At 30.7% G+C, this 22,677-nt stretch overlaps 3 protein-coding genes across 4 annotated transcripts; all 3 read left to right on the top strand.

Annotated features, from left to right (window-relative positions):
- The first annotated feature begins 2,469 nt into the window (after positions 1 to 2,469).
- Positions 2,470 to 3,820, top strand: LOC108750964. Its single transcript, XM_018490846.1, has 2 exons — positions 2,470 to 2,532; positions 2,948 to 3,820. Exon 2 carries the CDS (start codon positions 2,948 to 2,950, stop codon positions 3,818 to 3,820), a length of 873 nt encoding a protein of 290 aa, XP_018346348.1. The 5' UTR covers positions 2,470 to 2,532.
- Positions 3,821 to 7,539: 3,719 nt separating this feature from the next.
- On the top strand, positions 7,540 to 8,998 carry LOC108751076 (SIFamide-related peptide). Of its 2 annotated transcripts, none has more exons than XM_018491024.1 (3): positions 7,540 to 7,571; positions 8,164 to 8,317; positions 8,731 to 8,998. In XM_018491024.1, the coding sequence occupies exons 2-3, from the start codon at positions 8,188 to 8,190 to the stop codon at positions 8,820 to 8,822; spliced, it is 222 nt and encodes a 73-aa protein (XP_018346526.1). In that variant the 5' UTR covers positions 7,540 to 7,571; positions 8,164 to 8,187; the 3' UTR covers positions 8,823 to 8,998. The 2 variants fall into 2 exon arrangements, with proteins under 2 accessions (XP_018346526.1, XP_018346527.1); XM_018491025.1 differs by lacking the exon at positions 7,540 to 7,571 and adding an exon at positions 7,963 to 8,012.
- A 1,989-nt stretch (positions 8,999 to 10,987) lies between these two features.
- On the top strand, positions 10,988 to 12,358 carry LOC108751077. Its single transcript, XM_018491026.1, has 5 exons — positions 10,988 to 11,262; positions 11,426 to 11,619; positions 11,751 to 11,832; positions 11,908 to 12,004; positions 12,225 to 12,358. The coding sequence occupies exons 1-5, from the start codon at positions 11,211 to 11,213 to the stop codon at positions 12,286 to 12,288; spliced, it is 489 nt and encodes a 162-aa protein (XP_018346528.1). The 5' UTR covers positions 10,988 to 11,210; the 3' UTR covers positions 12,289 to 12,358.
- Positions 12,359 to 22,677: the final 10,319 nt, after the last annotated feature.

The following is a 22,677-nucleotide window of genomic DNA, read 5'->3' as shown; positions in this document are numbered from 1 at the left end:
ACACACACACACACACACACACACACACACACACACACACACACACACACACACACACACACACACACACACACACATGTGTCGTAAAATTTTTATCTAATATATATTTTCAATAACTTATTTTATTAATTTAAACTTTATTTAATTTAAACTCGCTTTATAGAATGAAATGTACGGAGATACATTTATACGTATGTGTAAGTAGTGACAAACAATAATTTATTTAGTTAAAATAATTATTAATTATTTTAATAATTCACTGATTAATTTAACTACATTTCTTTTTTTTAGTGGATTTTTTCTGAAGTTAGAAACATTTGTATCCACGTCAGAGAGTTTTGATATTAGTAGTGTTTGACATATATAAATGTTACTCAAATATGTGTTAACAACATTTAACAAAATTCCTAAAAGAACAACTATATCACAAAATAAAAAGAGCAATTGGGAATTAGCACTAGATTGTGCACATTATTTATTAAAAAATCTATCGTACTTAGACGTTTACATTAAAATATGTACATGCTCCGGATAAATTTTTAACCATAATTAATGAAACGTTATAATAATGTACGCTTATTAAAATTATAAGATGTTTTTGGTCATGTCTTGTTATTTTTTATAATTTTTTAATAAGGCAAACAACTCTTTATCTCATAAAGAGCATGACCCGACACATCTCATGATCTTAAGCATTTAAGTACATTCAGAGCTTTTGGCATTGTATATTTAAAATATTTTTATTTAAAACACAGTATTTGCAACACAAGTGTGTTTTATATTTTATATTCCAACGGAGCGCTTAAAAATATGACATATTTTATGTTTAAAATTGAAAGATTAAAAATATTTTGTATTTTGTGATTCAAATAATAAGATGTTTTTGATCATGTCTTGTTATTTTTTATAATCTTTCAAAAAGACGAACAACTCTTTATCTCATAAAGAGCATGACCCGACACATCTCATGATCTTAAGCATTTAAGTACATTCAGGGCATCATATATTTAAAATACTTTTATTTAAAACGCAGTATTTGCAATACAAGTGTGTATTTTATATTTCAACGGAGCGTATAAAAATATTACGTATCTTATATTGTATTTAAAATTGAAAGATTAAAAGTGTTTTGTATTTTGTAATTCAAATAATAAGTTGATTATTAATCTTAGTATTTGAAGTATAAAATACAAATTTTTATATGCTTTGTTCAAATAGAAAATACAAAATGCAATTATCTTACAAATACTTTTTTTCAAATACATATATCATTAATGTTTCGTTGATGGTAGCTAAAAAAATAGTTAAAACTTATAAATATTACTATTTTCTTTATATAAAAAAATCACAACGACTATTTCAAGCTATCATGAAATCTTATTATAAAAATATATAGCCTTTGTAGCACAAAATTGTTAGCTAATAAATATTTCTTAATTTAATGCTTTTTTTTTAATCTTATTTAGGAATATACTTTCTAAAAATAATGATAGGACTTTTCTTTAGAATGTATTTCTGTAATTTTGTAATTCAAATTAAAAAGAGTATTTAAAACAGATTAGAATATTTGGCATCGTTTGCAACTATTATCTAAAAAATTATTAAGGATAAATAATCTGACGTTCTTATAATTCTAAGTTAAACTGTGAAATATTCACGTATCAACGATCATGTTCTAACTCTGTTTAGCTCGCTATCATATATTGACATTTTTTTTTATCGAGCAGTAACAGCTTGTTATGATTAAATATAAAAGACTAAGAAGGAGAAACCCTAAAAGACTTTTAATCTATACGAATAATCTTTCCGTATTGGGAACCGAATTTGAGGCACCAAGTTCAGAACACCAATCTGAAATTTTTCCAGAACTGAAAAAAACTACGTCACTCGTATTACTTTAGAAAATATTATTAAGCCTGCGACTTTATCATATAATTTAAAAATTGTTTATAATTTAACTTTTAAAGATTTTCTATAAATTACATTATTGAAGATATAACAGCGTAATTACGGAAGAATGTACTGTATTGAAAATTTTTAAAAAAGTTATTCCAAGTAATGCTATTTTAAATATTTATTAAGAACTTCATTTTTTTATATAAATATAAACAGATGAAGAAATCTTTTAGTAATATAAAATGTATCTCAAAATAATTATTTTTATTACTTTGTAAAGATCATATTCTTTCCTGACATTATATTTGTAATCTTTTTCTCTTATTTTTTGCTAGTTAGAAAATATTAATACTGTATTTAAAAAGAATATCTATTTGCACTAGGCTCTACTTATGCTAAGATCGGCCCTGCTTAGAATGAAACTATAAAACCATCAGAGTTGAGCGCTGTAATAGATATTTGTATTTTGAACGCCGATGTGTGTGCTTCTTCTGAAAGTGAACAAAGTCACTTTCAACGGATTCTTTAAACTGGGAAGGAACATCAATATTCATTTCAACAGCAGATTTTTACGTTCTAATAAAACTCTGTTAAAGGAAGTGTTTCGAAAATTTAATCGTCTTTTCCACATTAAAAGTGAGTAGAATGTGCTATTAAATTTTATTCTATTTCAAAGATACTTTTTATAATAATTTGAATTTTCCAATTAAATTAAACTTATTGTCATAATTTGTCGGATTTTCAAAATCAAAGTGAGAAATTCTTAAAGTAATACGACGCTAAAATCGCATTATTCAATACTCTCAATACTCGTCTATTAACGTTAATTATATCATCTAAAATGCCGCAGTTGTTAGGCTCATCTCTATCCTTGTTTATCCAATACACATAGCGGCTACCGAAATCCTATTCTGACTCTCTAGAATATATACATGCGGGAGCGCGGTCAGACTCCTGGAATTCCTCCTTAGCCATACATCCCTTCCAATAAGCCGGCATCGGAACGCGGAGCCGCATCCCCTTCAGAATATTGATTAGCCATCATTTTCAGATGACGCCTACGTTCTGTTGGATATTCCTGTTGGTGTTGGCATTGGTGGGCCGCGCTACGAGCGTACCAAGGCCTATCACGGTCGACGCTTGCGCCCTGCTCTGCAATCCCGGGGCAGAGACTGAGTCCGAGCGAGAGAGGGATGTGCGCCTATTTCCCCGATATCCCAAGGTAAACTGCAAGCTCCAGTCCCTCAGCGACGAGCACCAGACGTTTGCTATTATGGGCCACTGTTTGAAACTGTGCGCTTACGAACTAACAATCGCGTCGGAAGTCAACTGTTTTGCTCTGAGATCATCCCTCCAAGCAAGTATAGGATGTTATTGTGATGCTTTGATGCCCTTGAGTCCGAACACTATGCGCCTTCATGAAACTTGGCGGCTCAACTTTTTGGTAAAGGAGCTGGCGAAAGATATCATGACTACGATTCTCAAGTCACCTCTCGACGTAATTATCCTATGCGAGATACGTGAAGAATTGTTCAAAAATGCCAACATATTAAGTGGAGAGTTGTACACAAAATGTATAAACCCAGAGAGTTCAAACTCAGATGACTCACTAGGTCGAACAAAACGAAATATCGAAGAGAGTGAGACAGATAAATTCGACGATATTGACGACGGATCTGTGAAACTGGTTGAAACTGTGCAGAAGGATGAGAACATAGAATCGGTACGATCTGAGGAGGTGATTTCCCACCGTGATCCACGTTCCGAAAATCTAGACTTGTCCAGAGAGCAGACTGCCGAAGGTTCCTCCCACCAGGATCAGGACAACCCAACATTAGGTGAACATAGTGAAAACAATCCAAATTGCCAAACAATTGACTGCAAACCACATTGCCTGCAACATGCAGAAATGTGCGATAACTAATTTTAATAAAGAAATCTGTCAATGTTAAATGAGTTAAAAAGCTGAACAATTATATAAAACATACATAAACAAAAATAACAGACAGGAGAGAGAGTTTGCGTGAAGACCACGAATTTTCATATCTTGCATAAATCGTCAATTTATAATTAATTTATTACGTAAAATTGTTTCTCATCGTAATCGGGGAGACGTAAAATAGGAGTAATCTAAAGCATATATGATTTTCTTTTCAATTTTATTATTCAAATTAATTTTTGTCTCAGCAATTTAACGTATAATAATAATTGTAATACGTAAGAGAAATTAACAAATTTTTTTTTCTTGGATAACTAACAATTTGTTATCTATTGTAATACATTGTTACATGCGTAATTCTAAAAATTACATAATATTATTGTTAGACTAATAATTCAAGCGCTATATAAAAATATTAATTTGTTATTCTACATAATGTTCCATTTATAAATAAAATTGCATCTTTTAATATTTTTAATATATCTTTTATATATACTTTTGTATTCTTCTATTTTTATATATATTTATATTTTTACACATATTTATATTTATTTGTCGATTTTTGCTCTCATCTCTTTTATACAGTTTGTACAAAAAGTTTAACGAAAAATATAAAAGTAAAATAAATTATTACAGAAGAACTGAGAAAGTTAGTGGCAAACTTGGCACGTATTAATATAATTATGTGTAAAATAATATAATCAGGAAGTATTAAGTTAATGATTAATATAAATGATAAAATTTTTCACTTAATGTTTAATAATCGCTTTAGGCCTAAGACAGTTCTACACAAGTCCAGTTCACACGGGGTTGCATTACATTTTTTATTTTAATTCAGAAAATACGACGCTGGAATTTGCATCGATTTCGCGTGATTTAATTAATACACAATCCTTTCAAGTATTTCAGATAATATTTAATTTTTTAAAGGAATCTAGTGCAATAAAATATGATCATTATGAAAATGTACAATTAAATGCATTTTATTCGATTTAATTACTATTACGTTAAGAAACAACTAAAAATTAAAAACTAATAATGTATCCTAACTGACATTATTATTACGTTTTTACAATATCATATTCTATAATATATCATAGACATTGCCTTTTCATCCTACTGAGTATAATAACTTAAATAAAAATATTTCTGTATATCTTTTATGTTTGTCATATATTAATTATCTTATAAAAATATCCTAATAACAAATAATCTTTTCCTAATCGATAATTATAAATGGAAGATGAATACTTGTTCCCGAATAGATAATCTTTATTAAAGTAAAGAAACTAATTTCATGAAATTAATTATTTCAAATTTATTAATTGTGTTGAAAATTGCTATTTTTCATTAAAGTAAATTAATTATATCTATATATACGTCTATGTTAAGACATAGTGAACATTTAATCAAAAGGCTTGCGACGTGTGAGCAGGACATCGATGTGTGATATGTGTATTATGCAATAAATTCTATTTATATGCGCGCACGATATGCACGTGCATTCTCGCGCTAATTATAGTTTACATAAAGCAATTAATAATTTTTATACAACGATAGAATACATATATACAATATGTAAATAAGCAAACAAAACAAAATCCACGTCTTCCACACTCTGTAGCTAAATTACTGTTTCTTGGCAACGGCTTTATACGATATTACTTAAATGATAAGTGTATATACTGATAAAGAGCAGATAATTTACTCGTTGTTTAGTGCGATAAGTCTTGGCCGGCATCAATACGTCGTCGATCATGCTCGACGAGTCGTCATCGACTATGTGCTTTCAATCGGAAAACTATTAACCTTGTAAAATAAATAATTATTTGTATTGATAGTACAGCAAATAATCGACGGCGTGTTTGTTTATCGTGCCAAATTAAGAAGAAAAAGTTGTGACGCGACAATAAGACGTAGACCCTAATATGCCTATACGATGTATTTTAAATCGTATCGCGCTCTCGGTTTTCAATCGATAAGCACATGCACGTTTTAGCTCTGAGAATTTTCAGCAGCAGACAAATGAAGAGAACAAAAATAATGATTAAATAGAATGTTACTTGTTGAATGTCTAAGAAGAATGTTATAATTGTAATTTAATTATGTACATACAATAATACTGAAAAATCGATTGATCATCGAGAGCGTGATTAAATTTGGCTCTAATAATTGATTATCTTATACTATAATGTATATGTAATTATTTATATAATTACTTAATTGTATATTATACGTATATTAATTATATTTATATAATTATATTTATATAAATATTCGTATTAGTCTATTATTACTCTATTGCATATATTATAGTGACAAAAGAAAGATACAATGTTGTCGTATTAACCTTCTCTCATATTTTTATACATGTATATTATAATTATATAATCTGCAACAATCATACACTTTTTGTAACTAACATATGACATAGCGTTATACAAACAAAACGCTATTATCTTAAAAGATTTTCAAATTAAATAAAGTAACTGCTTAAAATATTCATGCATTGACTCATACGGATAATTCAACTCCTTTTAAAACATAACTTTTTTAATTATATCTATATTAATCAATATTATTAATTATATACATAAATGTCGTAAAAGTTTAATGTATATACTTAATTATATAATAATAAATGTGTTTTTTATAACAAAATTAAAGAATTCTGTTATTATTTTAATATTATACCTTTTTTTAACAAAAATTGAAGTATCTTGTGACTAATAATATAACAAATTTACGACAATGTTAATTTAAAAAATAATTTTTATTTAACTTTTTTAAATAAATAATCTTTTTTGTTTACAATGAAAAATTAATATTGAAAATTCTGATTATTATATCATATGCTGAAAATATAGTAAAGTCTTTTATCGACCGACGCGATGAGAATATCATACTTAGGAAAAGTAACAGTACTTCATCGATGATAACTTATCTATGAAGGGTATAAGTCCTAGGACTTTCAAATTAGATCACTAACTCTGAAAAGAGATGTTATATTAACAATAGATATAGATATTTTATATACCATTTATTAATATTATTTAAAAAATTAAATTTTAAAAAGAGAATTTTATTTTATCCAACTACCTATTCTACTAATCAATAATTTGTTTTATTCTTTTTATCAAAATTACGTACATTGTACCTAGAAGATAATTTTTTAAAAAATAGTTTCAACAATTTGCAATTCTTCATATTTCCTTTAACTAATATTTATATCATATTACATCACATTTACATCATATTAGATGTCGATGTTAAAAAAAATTAATTATTAGAAAATTACTTTTTTAATAAACATATTGTTTAAACTTTCTTATAAATCATAAAAAAAACTATACTTTTTATTATCCAAAAGCTCATAAGTAATAAAATAATAAAACTTAAATTTCTATTAATAATGCACTTTACAGTAAAGTATTCTAATATAATTGTTTAATAAAAACTGTAGTGTTAAATAAAAGTAGATATTAATCTTAAACTATGATACTTTATTAAGTTTTTCCGCAATATATGGTCTATGTAATACGTTCGAAAAATCTTTATTTCCCTGAAGTAAAAGGCAATCAGGATGGTCTTTAATCACATTATACTTTCTGATAGTTTATTATCTTTTTCACGTACTACATTCTTAGAACATAGACTACTCTCTTATAAAAGCCGTTTCAACCATCGAAGAGGCATCAGTCGAGTATCGTCTCTCGGATACATCCCGTTCATTCAGGTGAAAACGTCACTTTTAATTATAATAATTATAAATAAATATAAATTTATATAATCTTTCTTATTTTCACATTATGTACTTTTCTTCTTCTGTATATAGATTTCCTAAATACTTGAACGAATCTATCATTTTACAAACTAAAGTATTTCTGATTTTTCAATAATTCTTTAATTTCATAGCGTGACTTTATATGCTATTTTTATACACAAATTGGTCATCGTCAGTTATTACGAATTTTGATATTTTATGATAAATCAATACCCTCTTGGACGAACTTGTGACATTACTTGCAAATAATGTAGGTTGACTGCGTTTGATAGAGACATTTGTCTTCGAGTCATTTCCCTGAGTATAAAAGCTCACAGTTTTGCGTCGTTCGTAACATTCAGCGTCCGAATCTTCTAAGAATCACGCAAGTTCTTTTCGTTCTTTCACAGAAGAGTAAGCTTTTTTCGTTCTACATTGTATTTTATTTATTATAAACTTTTTTAAAATTTATTATTATTATTTATTTTCAATTATAAAACTGATGATTTATTTACAGTAAATAATTATTATAAATATTCACTAAATTCTTCATTTTTTATTTCAGACGAAAATAGACCAACGCATCGACATGGTTTCCATTCGCCTTATCCTGACTATCGCTGTTATCATGGTAGCCTTCGTCATCAGTGCGAACGCTGCCTATAAAAAACCACCTTTCAACGGTAGCATATTCGGCAAACGATCTAACACTGTGACTGGTAAGTACCTTTATAAAATATTTATAACAAAATTTAATTTTATAAAGAAAATTTTAAAGCTTGAAATAAATTTATGTTAAACTTTAATATTTAACATAAATAGATAAAACTAACTCCATTTGTTAAATGGTTTATACATTAGAATATCAATTATTATATTTTTATTATATTCCATATTATATATATAAAATACTTAAATCAGATCTATATTTCCTGTACCTCAAACTTTCATCTGATACGTTTTACATTTCTTTTTACGTTAAAAATTATTCGAAGAATTTTATCAATCTTAAAATACCTTTCGCTTACAAATAACTGCAGTTTACAGAATTTTATTGCGTCAATTGAAAATTAAGACTGATTATTTTTTCTTATTTTCCAAAAGATAATCAATAAATTGTTTTTCTTTTTAGATTATGAAATTACCACCCGCGGTCTATCAGCGATTTGCGAAGTCGCCAGTGAAACCTGTACCGCTTGGCTGTCTCGTCAAGAATCCAACTGAAGATGAAAAACCGACCGAGACAATCCATGATTCTCGCTAACTGATCGACTCATGAAACAATGTAACTAACCGACTCCTGTAAAGTACCTGCAATCAAACGCTTGAAAGTTCGTCACATTGTCTTCTATCAATAATCGTTTCATTACGCGTCATATATTTAATTGTAACTTTATACATAAACAATATTGTAATTACGATGGTTTAAGCTTTCACGATCTAGCTTTATTTATGAAAAGTATCTCAAATAAAGTATTATGATTTCAGGAGCTAAAAATAGTATTTTAATTATTTTTGCCTTCTATCTTTCATTACGTAAAAAAAGACATAAAAAAATCAATTAACCCTTAGCAGGCAACTAAAATCTTTAAAAGCTATTAATACTTTGATAGTTAAATTTAAATTTGTAAAAAAAAAAAATAAAATAGTCCGGCTTCCAAAATGATAAAAACTCGTTGTTTTTGACAAGTATATTAGAATTTCTTTAGATTTTTATATCCGAAACAATAAAAAATTTGTTTCCCAAAAACTCTTATTGCTGACGGAAGAGTTAAAATTTATTATATTGTCGGTTTTATGTTAAAGGTTTAATATTTATTTTATAATACTAACTATAATGATATATAATATTTATTTTTATTTTCATTTAAGTTATTACACAGTAATATTGTGACAATTATGTAATAAAATAATTACCGATTAAAACTTTTTAAATAGTCTAATATCTAAAGTAATATAGTATTTAACGAAATGTTTAATTTGAGTAATTTGAATAATTATAAGAGTTCATTGCAATTCAGTTAAATATAAATTAGAAGCAATTTGATATGGAAAGCACGTGCCATTCACCTGCTCGAATAAGGGTTATTGTCTATTGTCTACTGCTGAAAAAACATGTAATACGAGACAATCGCAAAAGTATTGACACATATTTGATTTTCTCACTTTATAAATATATGTACAATATTTTATGTACTATACATAAATATTCTACTTATAAGTATTCAACTGCAGTAACAAAATCCTGTTGATAAAGAAATTTTGCTTTTACAATATTAAATTTTATTTTCAAGTAAGTAATGTAGCAATAATCATATTCTGCAGTAAATTGGTTATATGTAAATGACATCGTATGTTAAAATGCACAAAAATGATTTTTCTTTTAGAGTTTGTTAAGAATTTATATCAAATTAAAGTATGAGATATTTCACTTGTGGACGATATATATTCCGCTGATAAAAGCCAGCCGAGAAATTTATTCTCAGTACTGTTAAAGACATTGGTGTTAATTTACAGGACGTACATGAACTAAATATTTAATTACTCTTTCTCAATCAAGTATAAATACGCTGAGCCTAATGGAATTAAGTTCATTGCATTCAGTTTATCTTCAGGTAAGGAAATATTATTATATAATATTCGTTATTATGTCGATTTGTTATTATGAATCTATCTTTCTATTAAATTTCAATTTTTACAAAAAATCTATAGTTCTTATCATTATATCTCCGTGATATTAAATTAGAATAACCAATATCTTTCTTGTGGTTTTCAAAGAGACGAGCAAATATCATATCTCTGAATATATAATATATGCTCTTTACAGAATTTTAAAACAAATCGTTTAACAGTTAAAATAGATATTTTTATTCGTAGCGCTTGTAACTGTAAAATAGCTATTATTATATATTTCTAATTAACTATCTGAAATTACAATTATTTATAAAAAATTATTTTTAAGATCAAGATTATTCCATAAATTAATTTTCAGTGCCGTTGCTTTCTATTATCCGAAAAAATTAAGTATCTACATGTAGAATTTCCAATTTCTCACTGAAGACGTTCGATCGCGCGTTGGCGATTACGGAAATTCTTTATTTACTTCTATTCATGGAATTGCATAGCGTCAAACATTTCCCGTAACATCCTACGAGGCATCAGTTCTATAGAATGCATCTTACTCGCACGGGTGCGCGGTTGAATATTTCTGTGCGTGTTACGCGAACGAGGACAAACAGTCAGCGTGATTCAAATACGATGAGGTTTCACGACGTGCAAACTTCTCGTCGATTCTCCTTCGCCCACAATCCTTGAGCACTCCGGTCCACTCTTCGCGATAATGGAAGAAGCCGTATGTACGCGAAAAATCGCTCAGTGTTCGCCGAATACTCGCGAGACGCGCATCCTTTCCGCGAGAATCGGCAGATTTCTATGGCAGTCATTTACGTGTCGACTGCGATCGAGAATGCCACGTCAATTGAAACACGTTCACCTGTTAAATTAATTGTTGCGTCTGGTTCTAAAGCGATGTGATGTGCAAAGGGTGAAGTTGCTCTTGAAAACTGAACTGCGTTTGATTTATTACAGGCACTGAATTGTTACTTTCTCGAAATGATACTGCAGAGGTTGTGTGCTCGACGGATCGGAGGTGTCTTTTTTAATGGTAAATTAAATAATATCTTTACATGTCGTATAAATTTGCAAAGATGATATATGTATGTTTAGTGCTTGTCTAATTATAATACATCGAAAAAATAATGCCTTGTCTATTTAAATATTTAAATATTTAAATATTCAATATTATTTGTTGTGAAACAAATATTCAGCTTTTCTCGTTGGAGCCGTCATGTTATTAATATGCGAAAATACCACAATTGCGGAAGAAGTACCAGCATTCTTCTTGAAAATCGCCAAAATACCAACTTTGCCGAGAGTAGGTCGAAGCGGAAGATTTGAAGATTTCTTTTATAAAGCTGAAAAGCATATACCCCGAATTGGTAGAAGCAATCAGCACAAACAGGTATCTATTGGAACTAACGTAATTATTGCAATCTTTTTTGTATTATTGTATATATTTGTATTATTGTATATTTTTGAGATGTCATTTATGTAATAATTATACTAAATAATTCCTGAATTGCATTTTTTAAGTCAACCAACCCTCTATTGCTGCAAGACGAACAGGAAACTTACTCCGATTTAACTAAAAGGCGCATAGATTATCCTTCGAAAGGTCAGCAATTACATTGATATATTTCGTCGTATTATATCTAATTGAATAATCCTACGCCTTGTTTTTTCTTGTCAGTTGAAGAATGGTCCTGGCAGAACTTTCCTCTAGCAATCGAAGGTCCAAAAGAACTGTGGCGAGCATTAGCTGGATATTCAAGAGATGGTAGCGATGAGTAAGTTTTATGAAATCAAATTGTGGAGAAAAATATTTAATTTGCTAATATAGATATAATTTAATACTTAAAAAATATTATAATTTATTAGAATATACATATATATGTTATGTATATATATATTTTTTATAAGATTGAGATGTTTGTTTGAAACATGCTTATTGAGTTTTATGTAATAATTTTAAAACTTTTTTATTCATAATTATTTAATTAATTTAAGCATCGAAAATGAAGTGTGGCAGAGGAAGAAAAGGACTGGATCAACAATCACACAAGCAAAATAACAAAAACCCAGAAATTATTTGTCGCTTTGAAGAAGTTAAATAATATACGGCTTTTATTATTATATGGTGACGGAAAATAATTAAAACTAATAAATACATAAATATTAAGTGGCTTCATCCTTCTTCAATTTTTTTGCACCAAATGGAGATTTCAATAAATAATCAATCTTATAAACTAATTGTAAGACTTAATTTGTTTCAAGTTACAATAATGTACAATGTATTAGCAAAATTTGACAATTTGTAGAAAATATATCAATTGTCTAGCAGATTAATAATATTGTATATTTCATAATTAAACAATTTTCCTGATTGTTCTTATCAATGTAAGAATATTTATCCGAAGGCAATGAAATCTAAAAAATTTTATTTTTCCTTCTCTTGTTCCTATAGTATCCTGAATAAAAAAACCTAACTATAATACAATTTTTCATTACAATTAACTTTGTAGTATATATTATGTTTTATATATTATTTTTTGTATTACTAGCATGTTATGTATCTTATACAAAAAGACATTTCATTTTAGATGTAATTACAATAATATAATATCTTTAATTTTATACTTCGTTTACTAATAAAATTCTTAGTATTTAAATTAAGATTTTTACCTATCATAATTAATGATAAATATAATATAAATATATAAAATATAAATATAATATAAATATAATATTATTAACAAAAAAGTAATAAAGTAAAATTAATTAACTATAAGAAAAAAATAAAGGAAAAATACTTGCGTGCCTAATACAATAACATATTCTCACATCGGAATTATAGACTAAGATAGAAACAGTTGCAAAAATTGCAGACAAAATTTTTTGCCGTCCCCTCCTTCTGTATGCATTTTGCTTAATCTGATACACTGTGTTTTTACGGGCGTTTGTAATTTCCACGACTTATGGAAAATTGGTACGACGCAATCAAACCCATACTTATAAGAGACCAACTTTTTCGATGCATGGCAACTTGCGCGACAGTTGTTCGCTGAAATTGCATATGCGAATCCCCTTACCTTCGCGTCAGTCGTGCGACAAATAATAATATTCTATAATATTCCCAAAAACATGCATGTAACAACTGAAAATCGACATAATATTTAGGTTGAGTTCCATTTACGTTCACAATGCTGGTGAAATTATTTCATTTTTGTTGTTTATCAAATGTTAAACAAGGATAATGTTTGCAGACATCAAATGGAAATCCTTTAGTAAAGAAAAGTATAGTTATATATACATAAATGTATATTCCCCGACAAATAATTTCAAGACGCACTGCACGTAACACCGCGAGGCATCGTTTAATGTGATGAGCGATATGCAACAGACAGATACTGATAAATAAGAAAATGGTAGGCAATTCATAGATAAAATATAGTTTTTGTTATAATAAATGCGTGGTGACCTCCGGTTATCACGATCGTGAGCATCGTTTCTTATTAGAAACTGCTTAGACTTTGTACGAGGTGAAAACGGTTATCATTAATGAGAGAGCAAAATCCTATGGACATGTGATTATTTCTCAGACATGAGATATTCAAGCGTAGGTGGACTGAACTGTGATAAGGAATCATTTTAATACCTGCAAAGAGAGAAGCTTGAGAATGGACATGCACGAGTTTTAGATGGAACTTATTTATTAGAGCATTTATATGCACAACACATGCACGTTAATCTGTATAGTCATGGATATGTCTGGAGGATAAACATGGACATATCTAAAGAGTAAAATGTACAGTCTCTGATTTTCTTCCGTGTTACGTATATAGTTCAATTCCGTAATATGTCGACAAAATATTAGTAATTGCATAAAAACTAAATTAAATAAAAATAAAAATAAATAAAAGATAAAAATTATAAAATAATTCAAACCATTTAAAAAATGTAAAAAATTATCAGGTGTTTTAATATATTATAATTATTCTTATAATTATTAATATAGCGTTTTTATGGAAACACATATTAAAAGCAATTTTTTACACGATTACTTTTTATTGTAAACGCAAACGTAAATAGATTATAAAATTTTATTAAATTATAAAATATTTAATTAAAAACTCCCAAACTTTGATAAATATTTTTTATAAAAATTAATCTCATATAGCGCTTCAATTTTTTGGCTGTCAATTGCAACTTGTCGATCAATTTAAAGTTTTGAGAAACGTACATAAACCGTCAATCAAGAGACACGGTAATGTCTTGGATGTCAAATTAACCAATTAGTTTAAAATTATGGACACCGAGTATGTAACATATCGAGGTGAAATCGAGTCCGTGGAATACAGGACAGATTGTACGCATAATTTTTAATTATAAATAACAGATTTTATTTGATATAAAATTATTTTGAATTACGTTAAATAATTTATGATTGTTTCAATAAAAAGCTGACTTTATTTGTTTTTTTATAAATATATTTTCATCAAAGATATCTCTGGATTACATTTAATATCTATTCTATTCAAAGATTATTTATATAAATACGTACGATCTTCTTTTATGAACTGATTATATTACTATATTATTAAATCATAAGAAATAGAAATTAAACTACATCTCTAAAGACAAATTTTATTTAAATATTTTTTAGTTAAATTACATTAATAACTCCAATTATTATTATTATTGCGAATATTTCACACTTTTTATATCTTTTTTAAATTTAAATTATTCTAATTTTCAATTATTATTTTTGTTTTGCACTGTTCAATATTACGTAATTATATTTTGTGTACAAACAGAGAACAAATTTAAAGATCGTGGATATGTTACCTGCCGAAATATCCGTGGTTACATAGTTCTCCATGTGCACGTTTTGTGAGGCGCCAGTAAACAGGTTCCATTAGAAATACCGGCATGTCTAAGCTTCCCTCTATATGCACACAGAAATGCCAGTAAACGGCTAAAACGCGGGTTTATTCTCAGACTTCTCTTTGAGATCATTGGATAAATGTTTGTCACATTTCACTGTTGATAAAATCTCTTGCGATTCTTGTATAGATAAATATAAAGATTAATAGCCTCAGCCTCAAGCCAGATTCTTCTCTGGAAATGTTAGATTCCTTTTCTGGAAATGTCTCGGGAAACATTTCTTTTTTAGTGCATTTTGTATTAGTTTAATAAAAAAGTTATTTTACTTTTGAAACACAGATTATCTTAATTTATCACATATTTATAAAATTCAATATTCATATCTTTTAACTTTTATATTTATGTTTTGACATAATTTATCCTAAGCAGAACATAAATTATTATAATATCAAAATGACGTTAAAATGACTACAAATTGATTAATAAAAGTTACTTTTTAGTCAGTAACGATTATTTTAACATCAATTTGACGTTGTCGTGATTTGTTGTTCTATTTGGGTATTTTTCTCATTTTGTAACATTTTCTATTAAAATGGATTAGATAATAATGTCGTAAGATATTAACGCGCATAAATGTAATTAAGTAACGCAAGTATTTGTTTAAATTTACAATATAAAAATATTATTTTATTTTAAAATAAAATACCGATGAATAGAAATTCAACGGAATTATAGAGTATCTCATATTGGAGCTCAAGATGTCGCCAGTTAGACCATTTGATGTACATGCTTGAGAAAGACATCGCTAGATAGCGCCATCAATCCATTGAACACCAATATTCTGCTCTATTGCCTGTACCCCGTAACAATAAATTGTTGTAATTACAATAATTCTTGCCTTTAAAGCGATGCTTTGTGTTTAAGTCTGGTCGCCGCAACCAGTAATTTTAATTCATTATGCGGTAACCGCGAAGCGATTCACTCTCTTACCATAATAACCTAAATCTCAACATGAGGTGGGAAGGTGATTATTGGAAAGAATCTTTCTTTTTCTTCCGTCATATTTCATATAACTTATTTCTATTATATATGCATATTTAATAATTAAATTGTATTTTTACATTTATTGATATTTACTTTTATTTGCGTTGTATATAAATCAATTTCTATAGACCAATGAATTAAGGAAAGTTTCGAATACAAGGGATATAAGTATATCTTATAGCTTCACTTTTTTAGTTAAATATAACTAAGCATGTATAGTTCTGTTTACTTTTTAAGATAAGTATAGCTTTTAGCTACAATGATTTTGTGATTTAATAAAAGTATAGGTTCGTTTATCTCTATAACAGGTAGTACCTACTAGTTACTCAGTTGTAAGAAGATGCAGATTATCTTCAATATATAATTTCAATCTGAAGAAAGTTTCAACTTTTATACAACTTGTATATATAAAAAACATTGCATTTTCCAGAATATTAGGGGTAATAAATAAAAAAATGTTGAAAAAATTAATTTCTGAACGTAGTGACTTTTGCATTTAATATTTTCCACCGTACGACGAAATAAGTATTACCCAATAGCAATAATTAGTTTATAATAGATATGTAATTCTCAAAGTAATCCCTCTCTATTGCAATTAAACTGCGCATCAATATCCCTCTAGAACTGCTACCGTACATCGCCGTGAACTTTCCAAATAATTATTACGTGCATTATTTAAATCAGCTAATTACTTATTGTGCGCCGAATGTACCTATTCGTGAGATCAAGCATGATCCCATCGGCGGAACATCCTCATGCGTTTCCAATTTTTCTTTAGCAATTTTTGCATAATAATCATACGCGATGCATAATTCGCACGTGCACGAAACGTCATTTTCTCTGCCGCTTTCATCGGCCACGTGCGATTTCCGTGCGGCGATTTTTCCGGCAGTCGATTTCCCCCGCGGCTCGGCGTGCCAACTTGTGCGCGAGGGGCGCTTTTTTTCGCGGGATCGCATCTTAAGGATAACCGACGCCGTCACGTCGACGAGTATGTACATCGTGCGCGACGCGGATCGGCCGGGTTCGCACGTAGCAATTTACGGAAACCGCACGTAACGCGCGCTCCGTGCCGACCCGAACCAACACGAGTGAACGTTTCCATAGAATGTTACGTAACGGATCGACGCTAGATCGACAGCTGAAGTAACTGTATTTTCGAAGAAGCAACTATCGAAGCGAAATCGCCAAGCAAAACTTATATTAGCCTATAAGATGCAGCCGCCATGCTTCGCAGGGATGATAGGGATGCGAGATATTGGCAGCTTTCATAAAATTCTTAAAATTATAGGGAAAAATCTGCTGACCTCTACAACATGAATCTCGTCGAATAAATATTTTCCTTAAATTCTGATCAGTCAATTTACTAATAATCCTATTTTGTTAAATGCAATTTTGTATCTCTGTTTTCTTTATTTTTCTTGTTAATAATATCCATGATATATTTCACCTATTTTTATCAATACAATTGAACGTGTGTTAGATCTAGTTCTGCAACCGGTAATTTACATATATCTTCATGATTATAATATAGTACGAACGCATCGCATCATTAATATGTGCGCCGTTTAATCGTATCTTTTTGCGAAATAAAAAATATCACGTGATAGTGTTTTTGCAAGTCACCGTCGACTTTAGTCCGATCAGCAGTCTGTACAATGTTGCGTGAGTAGATATTTTCCCAGTTGTATTTAGTAATCTATTCAAATGACCGATTATTACATTTCGGCCTTGATGTTTTGCACCGTTCGGGAATGAAAATAACACGTTAAAAGTACAATCGTTATAGGTGGCGAGCGAATGTTGCAGCTACTCTCTCATCCCGCCAATAGATATTTATACAAATAATTTATTGTTGCAAAACGTAAAATGTTAATTTCAAACAAGGAGCAGTATTATTAATCCGCAGGGATAAAGCTAATTTACTTATCGTAGTACAATTTATATATAATTATTAAAGATTATTTATTAATAGCTCACAATAAACAATAAATAAACTTAATAAATATACAAACAATTATAACATTGCTTTTAAAAGATAAATGACAGATCAGTATATTAACATAAACGGATTTACGCAGTAATATGTGTAGATTGCCTTATTTTGATACTTAAAGATCTTTAAGCGAAAAGAATAGTTTTGCTGAAGTATCTAAAAATTTAACTAGATACAGATTTGAAAATAAATTTTCTTGAGTTATTCAAATAATTATGTAGGACTCCAACTGATTGCTAAAATGTCAAAATTTTTTGCAGCATTTCTCACCATACTTGAGCTTTCAACATAATTATAATATATTGAAAATCCAACAGAATTATTTGCAAGTTTATATCTATTTAAATTTTTAGAGATGCTTTAGCAAAATCTTTTCATATATCCTCCCTTATCTGCATTAATATAATGACGTAAATGCCAAACACAATCCCGGGAATCGGCTGTGTCTTTAAAAAGAATATTGTAGGACGAGCAGGCTCGTATGCAGAAAAATAATGTTTACCGCGGAGAAACGAATGCAGGCGGAAAAACGAAGCGGAGCAAGGGGCGAAGTTAACAGGAAGGTCTCCGAGGCGGAAGTTGCATGGCCAGCGCGAACAATGCGTGTCCCGCGAACGGTCGTTTAATAACCCTGATTTGCCGTTTATACGGGAGGTCATGGAGGAGGTGGAGGTAGGCCACGAGAGACACGGTGAAGAGGAGAGAGGTGGCGGAGAGTGCTGATGATGGGACGAGAGGGTGAGCATCGGGATCGCGCGCAACAACCGTACATAATCACGTAATGCGGTTATCATGCCAATTGCGTAAATATTTGAGTCAATTTGTGGCATGCAACGGATTCGCTCTCCTCGACCCGTGGCTTTATGAGGAAAAGAGAGACAGAGAGAGAGAGAGAGAGAGAGAGAGAGAGAGAGAGAGAGAGAAGAGGGAGAAGAGGGAGAAAGAGACCACCGTCCGATCAGGGCGACCCATTACAGCCAACTTGTTGGCGTTTGCCGACCCGCGGGTTTCCGTCTCTCTTTCTCTTTACCTCTGTATTTTACCTTATTCTCTATTTCCTTCCCGTTTCTTCCATGTATCTGTCCGGATGCCGACGGAGAAACAAAGAAAAAGACCGCCACGTGCAGAAACCGCGGCGACACGGCGGAAACGTTCTCTGCTTGCAGTAACTTCTGATCATAGCAGTTAGTATATCTGCTAACTATTCGATATATCTACCAAAAAATGGACGTCAGTTTATTATTATGTAATCTGAGAGTTGGCAAAGTGATAAAAAAACTCTAATTATAAAAATATTAAGTCTCCTGCAATTTAATATCTCTATACGAGCAAACGGAAAGATTTTCGGGTCTATTTATTGTTACGCGTCATGCAGAAAATATCAACTTGGAAATTTATGGGTCCTTGACTTTTTTTTTTGGAATAAAATCAATTTTTCATTTCCGCCGAAATCCTAGAATCGTAGAATACGAGAAAACTACGAGAAAAGGAGGAAAAGGATGGGAGAGAGAGACTGGCGCCTCTTCTAAAACACGTAATCGTCCTACGTGATCGTGTGTTGCCAGCCAGGACCCAGTTCCTGGTACTTGGCTGCGGCCGCAGACTCGGGCTTCCACTCCTGCGTGTATCCGCTTGTCCGTGCCGCCCTCTCATCCACGCAGGTAGAACAGACGGGCAGCCGCGGATCAATTAGTGCACAAGTGTGGACCTCGTAAACCTGCAGGACCTGCCGTGCCGACTTCCTCTCGGATAGACCTCTATGAAAGCCAAACTGATCTAACCACACGACATGATCCCCGACTTATAATTGTCTATGCGTCAAGAGAAGGGACTATTATCGGGAATTAGCTTCCGTGATAATTCGATCAACTAATCATCACTATAGAGAAAAAAGATAAACTCTGCACGAGACTGGGTCTAAAGTATTCTCTTTTTTAAATGTTTAATACAAAATTTGGGAACACAAAGCTCTAAATTTCATTAGAGCCATTACACTTCAGTCTCTTTATACATATATGTTAATTTAACTTTACTGGAAGATCTCAAATGTCAAAACGAAGAAACTAAGATATGTATAACATCAACATTTCAAGAATCTTACGAATATATTCGGACAGTTTGAATTCTCTTAATTCTTAGCCGGCTGATCGATTGATTCTAACAATAGAGATGCGTAAGAAAGGTCGGAAGGTCGCCGTTTCGTATACAAGGCGTCATCCGCGACAATCATTGTGCGTCTCGGCTGTTGTCTTCCCATCGGCGTAACGCGTCCAGAAGCGTGTGAAGAGATGGTGCGAGAATAGGGAGCAGAAAAAGTGGCGAGAAGTTGAGGAGCAGGAACAGAGGCGCCTTGTCATGCAGTGTAATGACGGCGGAGATGTGCGACGTCCTGTTGGAAGAGAGAGAGAGAGAGAGAGAGAGCGAGAGCGAAAGGGGGGAGGGGCAGAAACTCGATGAGAGAACGGGAAAAAGGAAAAGAAGCAATCACCATCCTTTATCCACCTCGCCGAGATAAAGCCTTCTCAGTTAGTTGCAACGGAGTCGAAAGATATCTCTGCTACTGTTGGTATGGTCGATCTTGTTCTCTCATTGTCAGTACTTGTGTCGTTTGAATTTTTATTGAAATGTGAATGTCCTCTTCCTTACGGTATTGATATTTAAATATTACAAAACCCCGGTGATAATCAAATAATATTTATAGATTTATATTCTAGCAAAAACACTCACATAGTCCAGTCCAACTTTACATTTATAACATTTATAACATTTATATACGCAGGCCATAAAAATATATATATATAATATTTTTTAAAATGATAAATTTATATACGTCATAAGATAAACATTTATTTTGGAATAATATAATTTTTTTATTAAGTATCCTCACGATTTTCGTAAATGATTAAAAGAACTTGAAAATTTTTCTGTTCTTCCAATTTTCTTGCTTTTTTCTCGCAGCTATTTTTTTTTAACTCTAGAGATGGCCTTGAGAATGAGTAGCGTCAAAAGGACGCTACCGTACTGATATTATCAAGCGCTGGCAATTAATCGTCCCGTGAAAAACATGAATGGAAGAAAGCAACGCGGCGGCTGACTCGGCGCATTAGTCGTCGACAGGAAACGGCTCCGAAGATGACGTTTCCTTCGAGGGGAAAAAAAGGAAGAATCTTCGAAAGTCAGTCCCTTTTCTCAAGAGTGATTATTTCGAAGAGGGCGGTGGGCAATTTAGCGTTGGGATCCTCTTAGAGTTTACTGTCGATTTATGCCATCAATTTCAAATTTTCAGTTAGAAAGTTCATCTCTCGTCGGTTCTTCAATTCAATTTAAATCACTACTCAGAAAGTTAGCTTGTTCAATTTTTAGTTAAATATTATTTTTTTAGTTTTACAAGAAGTAATTACATCTATTGTTTTATATGTTTAAATTATAAAGATAAATCTACGATTTATAATTACAGATCGTAAATTTTCCTTTTGTCTTGTTACGTAAGTTTTTCTGAGATAATAAATCGTCTCTACTTAAGAAGAAATCATAAAACACCAAACTATTTGTATTTTCTAAACATAAGACATTATCGTTAAAATAATCGCCCTATGCTCGATTCATAAATTCTTTAGAGAAGCAGTAGCTGAACTAATCTCTTAATATCGTTGACAGTTTGGGAGGTAGCGTCGTAATTTCCTGAAGCGCATTTGGGTGTCAAATCGCACATTTCTGTGACGTTTCTTTAAAAAAAGAAAAAAAAACCGTCATCTCACGGAATTTATGCTTGGCCCAAATCGATAAAACGTTACATTAATGAGGCCATTGAATCGGTTTTCATTGCTGTGGCGAAAGAAACTATCGACTGCACCTTTTTTCCTCCCTGTTTCTCGTGAGAAGTGGCACTAAGTCTCCGCGAAAGACCCGCCCAAAAAGAAATGAAGAGATTGTAGACCTCGAGAGTACTATCTTCACGCCAACGGTGGGTTTTTTGAGCTAAATGGATATTAAAGAAAAAAGTTTGACTGCCTTAAAGTACTTTACTAAATAAGCAAATCTCATAGATGATAGATGATCGCCGAATAATAATAAAACTCAACTTTTTTAACAGTTGTATTAAAATAAAAAATATTTTCAAATATTTCTAAAATATTCAAACTTATTATGATATTGGATGTTAGAACAAGGTGCCAGCGTTTAGTTACATATAGTTATGTAAAAAAGATTATTTATCACTTGTTGAAAGAGATAAAAGTAAGAAAAAATACCATGGCCTCTATTACATACACAGAACTACTAATCGAAATGTATTTAAATAGCAGTCAATGCAAAAGAGGTGATTGAGCCCACACAGGTACACGGACCACTCGATAAACAACTCCCCGTGGTCAGCGTACAAGACATAGGCATAGGCGTTAAATGAAATTAGCACGGCATTTAGTTAAGTTAGTCGGTCCGTTTAGCCGATCCTTCGGGTTATAAATTATTCTGGAGTGACTTGCACTGAAGCGGATAGGTGAGGAAAGAGAGAGAGAGAGAGAGAGAGAGAGAGAG

This window comes from Trachymyrmex septentrionalis, unplaced genomic scaffold (assembly GCF_001594115.1).
Source record: "Trachymyrmex septentrionalis isolate Tsep2-gDNA-1 unplaced genomic scaffold, Tsep1.0 scaffold40, whole genome shotgun sequence".
Classification (NCBI taxonomy): Eukaryota; Metazoa; Arthropoda; class Insecta; order Hymenoptera; family Formicidae; genus Trachymyrmex; species Trachymyrmex septentrionalis.
This window is presented reverse-complemented; position numbering and strand designations above follow the sequence as displayed.